The following is a 16,681-nucleotide window of genomic DNA, read 5'->3' as shown; positions in this document are numbered from 1 at the left end:
ATATGTCCTTTTATTGTACTGTATGTATATAAATGTCTGTTTCCATGCTTACAGCATGTCTAATACCTTCAGATATGTCAGGAAGTTTAATGAATCCTGTAGAATTACATGGATAGCATTATTGTTCATGATTAAAACCTATGCTTTAAGCCTGGGTTTTTAAAAAGAAAACAACAACAACAACAACAACACAGTGGTTGGAACCTGGAGCGTTGATGATATTTGATTATACATTGTTTGTCTTTGGTGACATCTAAGGTTGTTCCCACACTTTTATATCAGTACCCTGACTTTTCTGGAGTATATTACAGATTGTATGTACAGTATGTACCCGTACGGGATGAAATAAACGCACACTGGTCTGGTGACGGCAGCAGAGTGAGAAGCACATGAATGTCTGTAAATTCACGCTCAGTTATGTGTTTAAATTGATCATGAAGCGACACTAAAGCCTGACTCATTGAGACAGTGCAGCATAGCCCACAGTGGATTACTGTACAGTCTAATAAAGAGCAACAAAACATTGGTGGGATGTTTAACTTTAACTCTTTAATTAAACAATGCTTCAGGCAACATGAGGGACTTCACATACAAAATGATATTATGTTCACATTTTTGAGGGTTTTTTTTAATCCAGCTGTTAAGAGTGAGCTTTAGATAGTCCTCAGATGTTGGAGCTTTGTCTCTGAGCTCTCACAGCCTTTGCTGTGTGTTTTTTTTTTTTTTTTTTTTTTTTTTTTTTCCTTTTTTAATTTTATGTCCCCTGTGATGCCAGAAGCCTAAATCAGAAAAGATCTTCAGTCAAGCTCTTATAGAATGACTTAATTCATACTTTACAGCACTGAGTAGTGAACAGACTGTTCTGGTTAAAAGAAAAAACAGGAATAGAAAACAAAGAACAGTAAAGGAGTGAAAGGACCTTTTTATTTACAGAGTGATCTGACTCAGATATCTGCAAAATGGCCAATGGAGCAAACTGTAACCTGACAACTTAAACTGACCTGCTAACAATGATTCAGATAAGTGATGTTACTTAAAGTGGCTGTTGCCTCTCATTTAAAATAAAAGCTGACATTCTGCGAAGAGGGTCTGCTTATGTGATAGCACAACTAAATGGCTCCTAATCATAAATCTACTTCAGTGAAAGAGACTCAACCTTGTTTTAAACCCAGTTTTAGTAATATGTGTACTTGATCATATTTCTCCACTTCCATTCTTCACCAGGCCCCTTTTTCCTCTGTTTCTAACCCTCAGATGAGGCGTTTTGATTTTATATAATAACACCAGTTAAATGTGATAATTTTAATACTTCATGTTGGCGTCAGCTAAAGCCTAGCAAAATGCTAAAAATGCAAAGTTTATAACATCACTGGCCACTTCATTAGGTACAATTGTTCTGATCTGTATAATGTAAGTTAAGCTATTTCCTTTAGAAAACGGCTTGTTTGATGCATCTCTTAAAGTGGATATATTATGCTTTTACTTACTGTGTGTGTGTGTGTGTGTGTGTGTGTGTGTGTGTGTGTGTGTGTGTGTGTGTGTGTGTGTGTACACACTCAGTGGCCACTTTGTTAGCTACACCTTTTCAGCTGCTTGCTAAATATCCAGTGAGCAATTAGACATGCAGACATGGCCAAGACAACCTGCTGAAGTTCAAACTGAGCATCAGAATGAGGAAGAAAGGTGATTTTAGTGACTTTGAACATGGAATTATTTTTGGTGCCAAACAGGCTGGTCTGAGTATTTCACAAAATAATCATCTATTGGGATTTTCCCACCAAACCATCTGTAAAGTAATATGCTAAGATTGTTTGTTCTTTAGTTGAAAATGCCTTATTATTGCCAGAGATTAGAGGAGAATGGTAGACTGCTTTGAGCTGATATGAAGGTAGCAGTAACTCAAATAACCCATCAACAAACCAAGGTATGCAGAAGAGCATCTCTGAGCCTGAACCTTGAAGCAGAAAGGCTACGACAGCTGAAGACCACACCGGGTGCCACGCCTGTCAGAATTGGAAAAGAAAATTGGGGCCAAAGTTCACAAAAGCTTTGGTTTCTTCATCATGAAAATTAGTCTGCTGCACCTGGATGGCTTTCACAGTTGCCAGATCTGAATCCAATAGAACACCTTTTGGGATGTGGTAAAATTCTCATCGTGGATGAGTGGCCAACAAATCTGCACCAACTGTGTGATGCTGTGATACCAATATGCTAGCAAGGTAAAACTAATAGTCTCTGGTGAGTGCATGTGCATGCTAAACTGAAATTACTTTGAAGGTTCACTTATGATTTGGGTAACGAAGTAACTAAGAGTTTCTCATGTATTCCCAGTGCTATTATTATGATTTCAGTCTATATAGTAGAAATTTGTATTTTGTATACAACTGTCAAATTCACAACAGTTTTTCAGTGTTTGAATGTTAAAAATCTGACACTGCGAGCATATATAAAACTGATATGAACAGTTTCTGAGAGTTTCCATTTGTATTGTTGATGAGGAATGGACAAAGCAGTAAACTCACGATACGAATGTTTCACCTAGCAGAGTGGTTAAACCGATCACATGAGGAAATGCAAACAAATAACCGACACGCTCCGCATCCCTGTCCACCCTCAGACGGCATGCCCTCTTCTTTGTCCTCAGCGTCTCGCACTCTGATCGGTCTTTCTATCCCTGCGGTTTATTCTTATATAAGAGAAGGTGGGAGAATACCTCACTCCTCCTACCAGACTTAACGTGGTGCCAGTCAAATCCCACTCTCAGCACCTTTTAAGTAATTTTTATCAGAAGAACTGGCTAAAGAATATTACATAAGATAAGCCGATGGCAGTCTGTCGCTGTGAAACCTATCTCACTTTCAGCGTTGCACAAGAGCCACGCGTGTTGTAAAACACACACGCTCGCTCACACCTTTCTGTGTACATATCCATGCAGTAGCAAATGAACAGCACACACACCCACACAGAGACAAACACAGTCACGCTTTACATAATTCTATAGGTTTGCATGCGCCTTGTTTTCTTATACCGTTGCTGCAGAGTGTTTGCTCTGCTGCTGCTGCGCTGTTAGAAAAACAGAAAATAAACATCCGCGTTTTGCATGTGACCACACGCGCGCGCGAGCGCATAAGTAACACTATACTCCCAGTTGTGTTCTTGATAGACGACAGTGACTCATCTCCTGTGTGCATCAACAGTGTGCTTATGGAGTGGGTGAGAATTGAAATGCCAGTTACTGTTCATTTAGTGTATTATTGCTATCTGCTGTATCCAAGAGACAGCAATGGTGCTTAAAAAAATTTACACTGTCAGGTGCAAAACGGAGAGCAGCTTCCATTCTGATGAAATGATTAATATTAAACCTCCATGCCTGTCTTCACTTACCACTACCTCTGTGTTTACTCTCCTCCTGCAGTCTGGCTTCAGCACTGTAATGCTCCTGACGTGTCTATGCAAATCTTGCATGTGTGCCAACATACTGTTGCTTCCATCTTTCTGACCTATTGAGTCAGCTTTATTTCAGGCGTTTATTCTTTTCACCTTTCTCTCAGTTTCTCATACATACCATCTCTCTCCCCCTTTCCTCCAGGAGAAGAACTTGGACTGGTTCCCTCGTATGAGAGCCATGTCTCTGGTGAGCAGCGAGGGAGACAACGAGCAAAATGAGATGCGGTCTCTGCAGGAGAAACTGGAGAACACTGCCAATCTGGTGGCTCAGCTCTCAGGCCAGCTGGCTGAGCTCAAAGAACAGGTAGAATGCTACTTCAGGCATTTTTCATGCTCTTGTGGAAAAGGTCTCTTCTGAGCATTGTGCTCTTTGTAACTGCTTAATAGCACAAAGTAAAACTGCGTCTTGTTCGGTAGCTGACTGCCACGCATGTGCTGTGAAGTCCACATCACATGACTCCTCGTAACACCAACAGGGGAGGAGGTCACATAAAAGACATAGCTTTAGCAGAGTCCCTATGCTCTCAGTTTATTCATGCAGATGGATTCTGCTACTGAACGCAGCACGACAGGTGACTATCACGTCAGCAGTCGACACGACTGAGAGCCGCCAGTGAGCCTCTGGCTGTTTGGATGACTAGCACCGCTGCTGCAGTGTGACTGATCACTCTCATCACCTGCCTCCTCTGCATGTGATTCCAGTCACAGGCCTGTCCTTGTTCCTCTTCTGCCTAATGTGTGAAAACAGCTCCTTATGGGGCAGAATAACACTTCACTAAAAAAAACAAAAACAACAAAAAAAGAGAACAGCTACTGTCGACCTCTGCAAGCAGTAAAGTTGGTAACATCTCGCTGTGCGCTGGGATCTCTCCTGTAACCCCCAGTAACAGCTCAATATGTCTTTTATTACAGCACGGTTGAACAAAGATGGCAAGGCATTATCTTTGAATCTGTTTTGCGTCAGCTGCAGGCGGACCTATTCTAATCTAAGTTTGCCGGTTCTATTCTGACTAATAAGGAATCATAGGGTTAGCATGAATACTACTCCACCTATATGGTAAACAGAAAGTGTAGTTTACGCCACAGGAGGTGAGTGTGTTTATGGAGGGTTAGGTGAGGCCCAACCACAGCTCTGCAGTCACAAGGGAGGTCTGCAGGTCTCACACCAGATATGAACTCAAGACTGTTTCTCATTGGGAGGAAAGTTCTCCTGCAGCTCCTCCTTCATTACAACCTTTTGCTGACCTCTGCACACTATCACAGCTGAGACTCTGTGTAGGTTTATGTGTGTCGCTACTTAGCAGTGTGGCTTTCTGCACAGCCTGCTTTTTTTTCGCCCCCTTTATTTTGCATATACAGTTTACGGCTCACAGAACCCATGGACCCCATTTGTGACGTCAACACTGGAAACCACTGTAAATGTGAACCAGCATTTCTGATTCATTTACACACACGCACTTACTCTTATACATCCACTGTGCAGGTCACAGTTCTGCACACTCCCACACATGACTGTGTCCTCTAATGAAGTTTCCAAGGGACATTTTAGTTTCCAGTCATAACGGCAGTGTTGAACAAGGTTATTTTCATGCAGCCGTGCAGAAGATTACATCTCAGGCGATTTAAAATTGATAGAAGAATGTTGTAGAATAACTGTGCAACTTCTGAAATGACAAATTCAATGATTTTTGTCTAAACTAAAACAGTTTGTTCACTCTTGGAGGAGAAATCTACATGTACTGCAAGTTTATTCATATATATATATATATATATATATATATATATATATAACTGTACTACTACATTAATGGCAAGAAACCAAGTTTCTGTGTGTGCTACATACAGAATATACAAACCTTACAGCTTTTGTTTTCCTCCCCTTCTCCTCAACAGATGACAGAACAGAGGAAGAACAAACAGAGGCTCGGATTCCTGGGTCCTCCTCAGCCCAATCATCACATTCCAACTCACTGAGCGCTGCTATTGGCTCACTATAAAGCCAGAGAGAAACGCAGACACATGAACTGCAGCCTTGAGAACAACACTTGTACTCAAATGTACACCTACAATTACTGATGTCAAAATTTGCAAGGGACCAGCAAGTGTTGATGCTTAATTTTAGACATAGTGCCTTTTCTGTGACACAAAGTGACACAAACACGGCCTTATTTGGAGACAGTGTGCCTTTTGTGCCCACTCAGCCATAAGGGCCCTTGTGTACAGAAAAACTGGTCTGTCAATGATTGACCAGGCACAGCACACACCTTCCAATGTAGTGATAGCGTGCCAGACAGAAGCTGAGGGAAATGTTAAGGTAGGTTAATGGTTAAGTGCTGTCAGGCCTGTGGACAGCTGTCTTGGCCTCTGCTCCACCACTGTCATAGTGTTGATCAGCCAGCCCCACAGAGGTCAATGATTGGCTCGCAGGCTTCCAGAGGAAGAGTGTGCACACTAAGATCAAGAATTTTACCGTTTTAGATTTTTGTTGGTATTTATGAGAAAATTGTTGGTTCATAACTGGACGAGTATTTTTGCATTTTGGGAAAAAAAAGACTCATGCTGCCTTACTCGTTAACTTTTATAAATGGAACATTGCGATTGCTGAAAGTGCACTTTTTAAAATAAAAAAAAAAGGGTAAAAACCTTTAACTGCAAACAGTAACAGGTTGGTTTGAGGTATTATTATTATTATTATTATTATTATTATTATTTGAATGCTTTGTTCTGTTTAAATACGCATTCACCGCACCACTTCAGTTGCCTTTTACAGATTTCTATGTCATATATATATAAATGTGAATAAACTTATTTCCTGTGCAAAACTTTCTTGATGGTCTTAAATCATATATTGATACATCTTGACTGAAGATGGTAAGCTCACAGTTTTTTGTTACGTTATGAACATCCTTGTGTTTATAGAGATGTAAGCTAATACTGTAATTTACTGTATCTGCTCTAACATCCATCTCCTACTGTTTTATAAAGTGTCTTTTAGTGTAATAACTCACTGTGAGCCCCTGTACACCAGTCTTAACTTACTTGTGCTCGTCCATGAGGGGGATGCAAGATGTCACGTCTTCTTTTAGATGAGCTAATATTTCGGCTCAGTTTCATGACTGTTATGACAAATTTACTTCTTCCAGCTTTGCTACACCCCTTGTATTTAAAGGGGACTAATTATGTACATTTCAAGCCCAGTATTTTTATTCTTGTGCTGTACTTGAGTAGCTATGCGTGATTCAAATTACAAAATAATCTTTATTAATTTTGCTTATATCTAAGTATAGTGCGGCCTCGTGGTTCATCGTCTGTCTGTAACAAGCTGTTTTACTTGCTTTGCCTTTAAGTTAACTTTCCACTGACTGTCTGCGCCTGGTAAAGATGTTGTCTACATTAAATGAGCCTTTGACTATGTATAATATAAGTATCCATGAATAAATATGATGGAAAATGGCAAAAAAAAAAAAAGAAAAAAGCATAAGGCCTCCTTTCATTCAATACAGAATCATCATCAGATTTTTATCAAGTAGTTTATTAAGTCTGCAGCTCTTCATGTGTGAGATGAATGGCTGCCTGACCTTGTAAAGTTTGCAACCATTTCCCTGAATAGTGGATTTAAGTGTCTATAGTTTCAAAATGTGCAATAGCTGAATTAAATGGGTGAGCGGTGTTGAATCTGTACGCTTAGCTGTCTAGCAATCAGAGATACCAAATGTTTAATTAGATAGCCTTGTCATTTCAATCCGTCATATCGGTTAATGAATAGTTTCAAATAATCACATCCATCTAATTAGATTTATTTAAGTTTAATTCAGTACTTAAAAAATAGTTTTTAAACTACAAAAATAAAAGATTGTACAGGATTTCTAGAGCAGTAATTAACTATCAGTGAACGTGTGGTGGGAAAGCAAAATAGGTGCAATTATTCATTAATTGCACCTATTTTAACAAATTAAGCTGTAACACCTCAGCTTGGATATGTAAAAATAGTTAAAAGTAATTTGGAAAATGTTGGTGTAAAAACTAACCCCGCCAAAAGCTAAACGGTGATGGTTTTAAGAAGAAAAATATTAACGGCATTAATGAACTGAAGCATTAGCTACATTGAGCTTTGTTTCCACACATGGAAATCCCCACTGGTAATTCCACAGTCATCACTTGAGGAGGTGGTGAACTCAAACCCGTCTCTGCGTCTGTCTGTGCGTCTGTATGAAATTTGAAATGATTAACAAGTCTCAGAAAGTAAACTGGTCTCTTATCCTGTCTTGCCATTTACCCTCTGCAGAGAAGCCCATCCTTCTTGGCTTCAGTTCAGTGTTTACGCTGGCAGGCCTGCATTTGCTCCTGCTGCCTGTGACAGCCATTAAAATTAGTTCACGCAGTGCCATAATGGCGAGCAGCTGTCACTGCGCAGACAAGAAGGGTTAAGTGCAGCTTCACTGGAATGTGTTGCACTCAGAAATGGAAAGGAGGGAGAGGCTAATATCAGGACCATCACTGCTGTCTGGCAAAACTCTTGATGCTATATTGTAACACCACCGCTTCACCTTGCATCACTTCCTAAATTTGATCAGCTAATATTTATGCTGTGACCCTGGAGAGAAACCATTTAACTTTGATGTCCATTTACTATTAATGGCTAATAGCCTAGACTCTACAGTCTGCTTAACTTCATCCTTGGTGATTACCAAAGCCCTTTTAATGCACATGAGAAGTGTTTTGTTTACTTTATGAACACAACCTCAGACACATTTGGATCATCTTCAAGTCACATGCTTAGCTTTTGTGTATTCACTAGAGCAAGTAGGAAAACACCCAGATCAGTAAATATAAGGCAACATCTGAGACACCTCTGTGCCTGGAAGGCATTTTGACACCAATGCACAGAATTAATCAAGCCATATTTAGCTGGATATAAAGAGCATCTGCATGTAAAATCAAAAACACTTGATGTTGTTCAGTCTATTTTAGAGATGCAGAGTGCATCGTTTTCCTTCGTGTCAATACACATATTGATCTTCTGTCTTCTGCAGTTTTCTCTAAAGACTCTCAGCAGCATCAGTGGCCACCAGAGTCAGATATCAGACGATGCTTTTTTGTTGTTGTTTTGCCTGGAAAGACAAACTGACCACACAGAAAGCTGTTACCTTCCAAAGAGGTGGGTGGAAGGTCCCTCATCACACTCATTTTTATAAATAACCATGGCCTCATGACGACTGGCATGTGACTTCCTTTGTATGGCAGTGAAGTTGAGTTGTTTCTGGTCACATGATGCATTGACATCATATCACAGAAAACAAGCACATGGAGAATATTGTTTGCCATCACACACACACGCACACACACACACACACACACACACACACACACACACAGAGTTGTGTATCGTGCAATATGTGTGAATAAATCATTAAACAGAATGAATAAATCATTCCTACAATAAATGACACACTGAGTTAATATTTTTTAAGTTGTGCCATAGTCTTTGAGGAAAGCCACATGTGAGCAGTCACATGTAAATTATGATCACTACATATTTTGTTAACGAACAACAAGTTTCAGTGCCTGCTTTTACGTTTTACATTATCATGATAGGCTGCCCTTCTGCCTGGATATGCTGTGGCTTGTGAATGGATGTATAGATTGGCGTAACTTGCAGGTAGCATAGGTAAAGCTTACTCTACTCTGTTTTCAGCAATAATAATACATGTTTTAATGTAAAGACCAAGTAATTATTCTGAATGCAATGTTCAGTCTTCATTTGATATCTATATACACTCATTAGACACTATTGGGCTCAGTGTGCAAGTACTAGATTAGACCCCTTTTGCCTTGAGAATTACCTTAAATATTCATGGCATAGCTTCAACAAAGTGCTAGGAACATGACTCAGAGTTATTGGTCCATATTGACATGATAGCGTTACACAGCTGCAGATTTGTCAACTGTACATCCCAAAGGTGCTCTATTGGATTAAGATCTAGTGACTGTGGAAGCCATTTGAGTACAGTGAATTCATTGTCATGTTCAAGAAACCAGTTTGAGATGACAATATGGTGACATGGTGCATTATCTTGCTAGAAGCAGCCATTAACAGATGGGTACACTGTGGTCATAATGGGATGGACATAGGCAGCAACAATACTCAGGAAAGCTGCAGCATTTTAATGATGCTCAGCTGGTACTAAGTGAATCAAAGTGTGCCAAAAAATGTCCCCCACACCATTACACCAACACCTGTGGAACTGCTGCCATGTGATTGGCTGATTAAACCTTTGTGTTAATAGGCAGCTCAACACTTTACCTAAAGTGCCTGGTACCTGTGTATGTAATTACAAAAAAAGGGAAACTGCAACTGCATACAGCTGACAAAAAGGTTTCTATTTGTGCCCAAATATGTTAAGACAGTCTTGAAAGAGTAACTACTGGCATTTTTTTATCCACATGAAATTAATTCATAAAATTTAAGATTTCAGTTAATTAACCTTTTATCACTGACAAAACAATGTAGGGTGTATTTGATTCAGCACTAGTTACACTCTTCCTCTGGGCATACATTTCATTCATATGGAAACTGACTCATGCTTACGTTTCCTGCTTAGCATGTTGAGATTGCAGGTAAATATTGCTAGAGTAGTAATAAATAACACAGAAACGTATTTCATTTAAAAATAAAAACCACCATTTATTTTTTTTCCCGCTTCCTAACACAGCTCAAACACTGTGAAATGATTCACCATAGGTCACTTCAGTCCAGCTGCCAGTCTGAGTCCCCCCTTTCCTCACCCCGTCTCACCCCTCCTCTCTTTGTGGCTGCAGCAGTTCCACTCCTACAGGCTGTTTGACTCATGCTGGCTGCTGGCCACCTTCCACCACAGCCCAGTTCATTCTGAAACCAGTCTTATGAAGTGTAGCCTGCTCAGGTTATGCTACTGCACTCAGAACTGTGTGGCGTTTACTTGTACCAGCTGAAAAGGACTTTGATAACGTTTTTTTTGTCAGGGGAGTGAAGTCTGTATTTAGCGAGCTGCATATGTTTAGTGGCAAAATTAATAAACTAAATGATTTTCATCAAAAAAACCCTGAAAACGAACCTCAAAATGCACATAATACAAAACAAGGCTTTAATAAAAGGGGATTTTATGCAGTAACAGTAACAATAAATAAAGCATTCATTTTAAGGTTTAAGATTCATCTTACTAATATTTGCTAATGTGTGAACAATCCTTTTTTAATTTTTGAGGCAGTTTCATTCTGTAATTGAGAATCATCGCACAAGAACTCGATGTGTTTTAGGTGTCGTGGTTATGAAATTTCTGTGAATGAGATGAAAACATAACTAACAAAAATATGAAACACAATAAGCTGCTTTTGACTTTACAACTTCTTTTCAAGGACTAAAAATTGGAAACTGGAAGTAGAACTTTACTTATATAAAATACAAAAAGCTGTTACAAAGCTGATACAACTTCCAGCATAAATACATTGAGCTGCTGCCACGTGATTGGCTGACAGAGAACAAGCCAAGGCACACAAAAAGACAAATATTCCAGTCCGCCAGAGTTAAGTCAACCTCCCTCTTGAGCTGACTGACCAGAGGCACCTCGTGAGCTTTGCCATCTTCAATTAAACTTTCTGCCACTGCTGGGTTGAGGGAGAGCCAATCTGAAGACCAGCAAAGAAGACCTGATAGCGGTGCTTCCACATGATGAAGGCACCAACGGCACAGATGAGCGCTTGGGCCAGATTGAGGAAGATCTGGATCAGGAAGTAAAGTGTGAGTGTACCGGTGATCACCTCGCAGTCACTGACTCCCTCGTAAGTGAAGGTGCGAGCTAGTAGATCTTCTTCATCGAGTATGCAGACGCAGGCTTCTACATCTTGCTCACAGATGAAGCTGCTGGTTTGCTCGTAATGGTGGGCAGCAAACGCCATGACCAGCACAGAGATGACCAGGCCAATCATGCACAGGACAAAATACAGGAGCTGTAGGGGCAGAAAGCTAGCGTGAGACCAGACACTATGAAAGCTTTCATCAGAAAACATTTTCTATCTTTTATTCAATATGTTTTTATATTCTAATCCGGCTCCCACTTTAGCCTGTTGTCTCATGATTACCCCACAGTGCCAAAACTGTAGCTTAGAAACAGACGTGCTGGCTCAGTGCCTATGGCAAATTAAGTTCAAAGAGATTACCCAGAATACTCTGACCCTAAGAGTACTGGTCCAGCTCTTAGCACGAAGGGGAGATATCACATATATTCCAGTGACCTGCAGCTACAGCCACCTCCAACCTTTAGTGGATGTCCTGTGTGAGAATACTTGCAGAGAGCATCTAAAAATACAGTTTCAAAATGTGACAGAGGCTTTGTGCTGTTTATGCAACTGCACGATTGCAATAACACTAAACCTTCATCTTAATCCACCGCTTATATAAAAGGAGCCCTCATTCGCTGGTGTATTTTGCTTTCAGTTACATGCTGCTTATAGAGTTATGCAAGTGATGAGTGGTGCTTGATTTGAAACTGCATTTATGTTAATTTTGGAACAGCTGTGAGATGGAGAGTATGGATGATTACAGGGGAGATGCATGTAAAGCAAGTGCATCAACAAGCACTCTGCTGAACAGTGTGGGCTTCACTAAACAGGTGATCGGAAAGCCCAAAGTTGAAAGTAAGGATGCTGTTGTCGTCGTCGTTGTTAAGAGTCTATGTGCTGTCCACTTTTACAGAGCACTTCAAAACTCATAGTCACGAGTGTTTTTACACAGTTAATGAGAAATAAAGTGGTCATATGAGTCCCTATCTAACAACACAGTTAACACTTAATGTGAGAACGGCTCCCTCTCCCTTTGCTCTCTCTTTGAACCAAGGGCAACTGGAATTAATAAACAAGCTCACTGCAAGGCCACAGATTCTTCAGAAAGAGAGACAGTGTAGTCGCGTATTCACTGACAAAGTAAATTAACAAGTTAAAACACATTTGTTTTGGTTTGAGGGCTGTTTGAAGGCCAGACAAGGAGGTTTTTTCTTCTACATAGAACTTTTGGCTAATACTGTGCTGTGAAAAAATATTTGCCCATTTCCTGATCTCTTTTTTTATGTAACTGTCACACTTACATGTTTCAGATAATCAAGCAGATTTTAATATCAGACAAAGATAACCCGAGTAAACAAAAACAAAGATTTTAAATGATTGCTTATCTTATTAAAGGAAAAAAAGCTATCCAAACCTACCTGATGCTGTTTGAAAAAGTAATTGCCCCCATTGTAAAATCTTGAATTAACTATGATTAATGAATTATGTTCACCAGCCCCACCCAGGCCTGATTACAACAGACCTTTGAATCAATTAAGAAGCACAAACAGAACCTGACTAAGCTAAAAGATATCAAAAAACACATGATCAAAAGAAACAGCTGAGAAACAAAGTCATTGACTCTGGAAAGGGTTACAAAACCATTTCCCAGGCTTTGGGAGTCCAGTGAACCACAATGAGAGCCATTATCATCCGAGACCAACACAACTTTTCCAGAAGGCCAAAAAAGAACCCAAGACCTGCAGGCCTCACGTGTCTCAGTTAAAGTCAGTGTTCATGATTCAACACTAAGAAAGAGACTGGGCAAAAATGGCATCCATGGGAGAGTTCAAGCTGACCAAAAAGAACACAAGGACTCGTCTCACATTTGCCAAAAAACATGTTAATGATCCCCAAGACCTTTGGGAAAATATTCTGTGGACTGGCGAGACAAAAGTTGAACTTTCTGGAAGGTTTATGTCACGATACATCAGGCATAAAACTAGCACAGCAATTCAGAAAAAGAACATCATGACCAATGGTGGGTTAATGGTCTGGGGCTATTTGCTGCTTTATGAACTGAGTAACTTGCTGTAATTGATGGAATCAAAAAAAATTCTCTTCAGCAGAAATTTTTAAATGTTCATCAATTTGTGCTCTGAAGCTCGAGAACGCTTGAGTTGGGCAGCAGGACGATGACCCAAAACACAACAGCAAGTCCACCTCTGAATGTCTCAAAAGAAAAAAGGAAGGTTTTGAAGTGTCCTAGTCAAAGTCTGGACTCAAATCCAATTGAGACTATTCATGAATGAAAACCTTTCAAGGTGGCTGAATTAAAACAATTCTACAAAGAAGAGTGGACCAAAATTCCTCCACAGCAATGTGAAAGACTCATTGTATCAAGAGGCCAAACACTTTTTCACAGCACTATACTTTGCTGCTATGCAAGACAAATGGATAAATGAACAATTCAGTCAAATTTCAACAAGTTCAATACTGTCTCATTTAGGGATCGGCTAATATCACTAGTTTGTGAACTTAAAAATGCAAATGATCAGAATCTGTGTCTTTCTGGTGACTGAGGTACATCGATGACATTTAAAGCTACACAAAATAGACATGCTAGCATTGTTTTGTTTTTTTAACAAGCCTTTCTGCAAATTAGCAGCATTTTCTAATACAAAATACTGCTGAAGTATGCTGTCTTTACATCATTTACATATTTGAACCTGGTATGCACAGAAGACCCAGACATAAAAAAAAGGATGCCCCTTCCCAGGAAACAATGATCGGCTGATTTTAATTGCTTTGAAATTCCAGCTGCATACATTGTGTGGCTAATTAAGCTGTACAATCAAGTCGCATTAATGAAAGCACTCCTCCGCTCACACGGATTCCTGCAGAGCACTTTTAAACAGGAATGCTGTTAAATGCTTTTCTCTCTATGCTTCTGACAGTTGCAGTTCCCTGAGACCAGCTTTGTACTTTAACAGGGAGTAAAATAATGTTTTCTGCAGAGGTTTTCTGTCTGAACACTAAGCCTGGTCATACTTTTGACTGATTCTACAAATCGTGGGACAATTTCAGACACTTGTTTTCGCATTAATAAGCAAATGTTTTAAGTCACCAGGCTTTCGCTAAGCTCACCTTGACAATGAATTGCTTCGATGTTCTCTCATCAGGGACATAGGTGATACAGTACAGGACAAAGCCCAGGATGGAAACTAAACACAGCTGAAACATAACAGAAAAAAAGGGTTTAGCATTATTTGGATAGACTCAGTCATCAAGGCATTAAAAACATCTACATGATTTGTGACAACATGATTTTTAAGCGCCACAAAGATCCATTTCATCCATATATATAGCATATATGAATGACTTGTAGATCATACATTTACATACAGTTTAGACCATGAATAAGAAAAAGAAATACTTTCCCCCAGGTTTTCAGAAGTGTTTCCTGGTATTACATGATTCAGCAGTAAGCTGCCATCTGATTACTTTACTCTGTCTTTCCCTTTCACTCCCCTCCTCTCTCTTTCTTGCACACAAACACACTCACACTCTATCTCTGTGTCTTCAGTGCAATTGGAGTCTTGTGACTAACGTGAGGCATCTTATTTAAATGTTTTTCTCAGGTTCTTAAGCACTCAGGATTCTCTGGAAAGTTCTTGATGACCTCAATGTTTTTCACTTGGCTGAATCTCGTGAGGATCTAACTCGGGATGTTGATGTCCAGGGATGTTTTCGAAGGCAGATGGCATCTGTGATAGGCTGGGGTAGAGCCCAGACACAAAAAACACGTTTCCTGAAGTCTTAGCCCAAACTATAATAATAAGTAAATTTGCCTTCCCCCCTTTTTTATTACACATTTCACAAGGAAAGATGAACACTTTGTGCCTCATTGGTTATACAAGTTAAAGTGCGTGCATTTGTAACACTTCAACTTACAGTTTATCCACTTTTTACGTGTTACTCTTAACAAAGTTCACCTTTGTGAGCTGAAACCTCAAAGCTTTACAGTTTAACTGATGCTCCCAGTCAGTTACACTTCAACATTAACAAACTTTCAGTGCTTTCGTGACCTTTTTGTTAATTTCTCTTGAAATTCCACTTCTCGTCTTAACCTAAATGAAACACGCAACTTATCTTTCATTTGTTGTTTGCATCGTAAAAGTTTACTTTTGTGTGAAACTATATGTGATGTGTGCGTGTATATGTGGGGGAGACTGGATGGCAAGGATGCAGAGGTACTCAAAAAGATGTACATCATATTTGCAAATAATAATGAGGTCTTCTGACACTGTGTGGGTGTTCGTGGGTTAGTTTGGAATGCGGCATGCTGTTATTGGATGACTCATCTCATCTGTCCAGATGTTTAAGATTTCTTGGACATGCAGTGTGAACAACAGAAGGTGCAAGCTGATGCATGTGACTGAGAAATAATGGAAATGCAGGTGTATGCATTCAGGTGAATATGACAGATGGAGATTTGTTACCACATGACAATATTAGTGATTTCCCATGGCTACGGTGCCTGTCTGGCAGAGACAGCCTGGTGGGGGCCGGTGTTGACATACAGTGTGCTAAAGATGTACAACACAGGTGTGTTGCTGAGGCTCATGCAGAAGTATCAGAAACCGGAAGTTCCATGCAAACAAATGAGTGTAGCGGATGATGATAGAGCATAAAGTATGCAGCTTACAATGATCCCAGCCCAGTGTGGAGTCTCCCTGGCCAAAAGTGAGGGACTGATAGCCAACATAAGGAAGGCCACGGCTGTGACAGCCACCCCCAACAGCAGCTGGAGCAGAGCGATGAGCAGAGGGAAACGACAGACTCTGCACTTATGGCCATCTTCTGGTGTTGGGCTCTCTTCTCTCTTCTTCTTGCCCTCCTTCTTGTCTGAGGAATCTTTCTGTGTCTGTCTCATTTCTCTTTCTGCCTTCACTTTCTTTTCCTGTGTCTCTACACGACTTTTACTCTTTGGGGTGTATGAGCCCGCCTGCGGTCTCCCTCCCTTCCCTTCCCCTCCCTGCCCTCTCTCACCATAAACACAGCTATGGCTGCTATTTGGAATCAGAGAAGGCTCTGAACTAATATGGAAAACATTTGGACTGGAATCCTAACGCGGCTCCAGTGCCACATATAGAGCAGGCAGCATACTGAGGAGGGAAGGAAGAGGAGGGATGGGAGGCAGGAAGACACAAAGGGGGATTCCAACTTACGACAATAAGATGATTTATCGTGTACTCACATTAAAAACAAAAAAGGGAAAGTACAGAGAGGGATCAGCAGGTATGAGTTAATGAACAGCCAGCACAGAGGAGGTGACACTTCATTAAAGAGCCAAGTGACTGTTTCATTCTTTGTCAGCAGTTACACAAGACAACCATATGCCGCCAGCCAGAACGTGTCACATGACTTACAGGAA

General features: G+C 40.2%; 2 protein-coding genes across 2 annotated transcripts in view; one reads left to right on the top strand and one right to left on the bottom strand.

The window, feature by feature from the left end:
- Positions 1-6,272, top strand: part of itpr2 (inositol 1,4,5-trisphosphate receptor, type 2) — a 58,333-nt gene extending 52,061 nt beyond the window's left edge. Inside the window, exons 56-57 of the mRNA XM_085461484.1 lie at positions 3,590-3,751; positions 5,341-6,272. Of these exons, the coding sequence (XP_085317610.1) occupies positions 3,590-3,751; positions 5,341-5,421 (243 nt within the window). The 3' untranslated portion in view covers positions 5,422-6,272. The remainder of the gene's footprint in view (positions 1-3,589; positions 3,752-5,340) is intronic.
- Positions 6,273-10,106: 3,834 nt separating this feature from the next.
- sspn (sarcospan (Kras oncogene-associated gene)) lies at positions 10,107-16,279 on the bottom strand. The gene is made up of 3 exons (XM_085461483.1): positions 15,953-16,279; positions 14,392-14,478; positions 10,107-11,433 (listed from the first exon to the last, which is right to left on the bottom strand). The coding sequence occupies exons 1-3, from the start codon at positions 16,178-16,180 to the stop codon at positions 11,074-11,076; spliced, it is 675 nt and encodes a 224-aa protein (XP_085317609.1). The 5' UTR covers positions 16,181-16,279; the 3' UTR covers positions 10,107-11,073.
- Between the last annotated feature and the right edge of the window lie 402 nt (positions 16,280-16,681).

Source organism: Copadichromis virginalis, linkage group LG7 (genome assembly GCF_057382275.1).
Source record: "Copadichromis virginalis isolate Kocher_CV1m ecotype Utaka linkage group LG7, C_Virginalis_male_GT1.1, whole genome shotgun sequence".
NCBI lineage: Eukaryota > Metazoa > Chordata > Actinopteri > Cichliformes > Cichlidae > Copadichromis > Copadichromis virginalis.
Note: the sequence above shows the minus strand (reverse complement) of the source record. Positions and strands in the feature narration are given on the sequence as shown.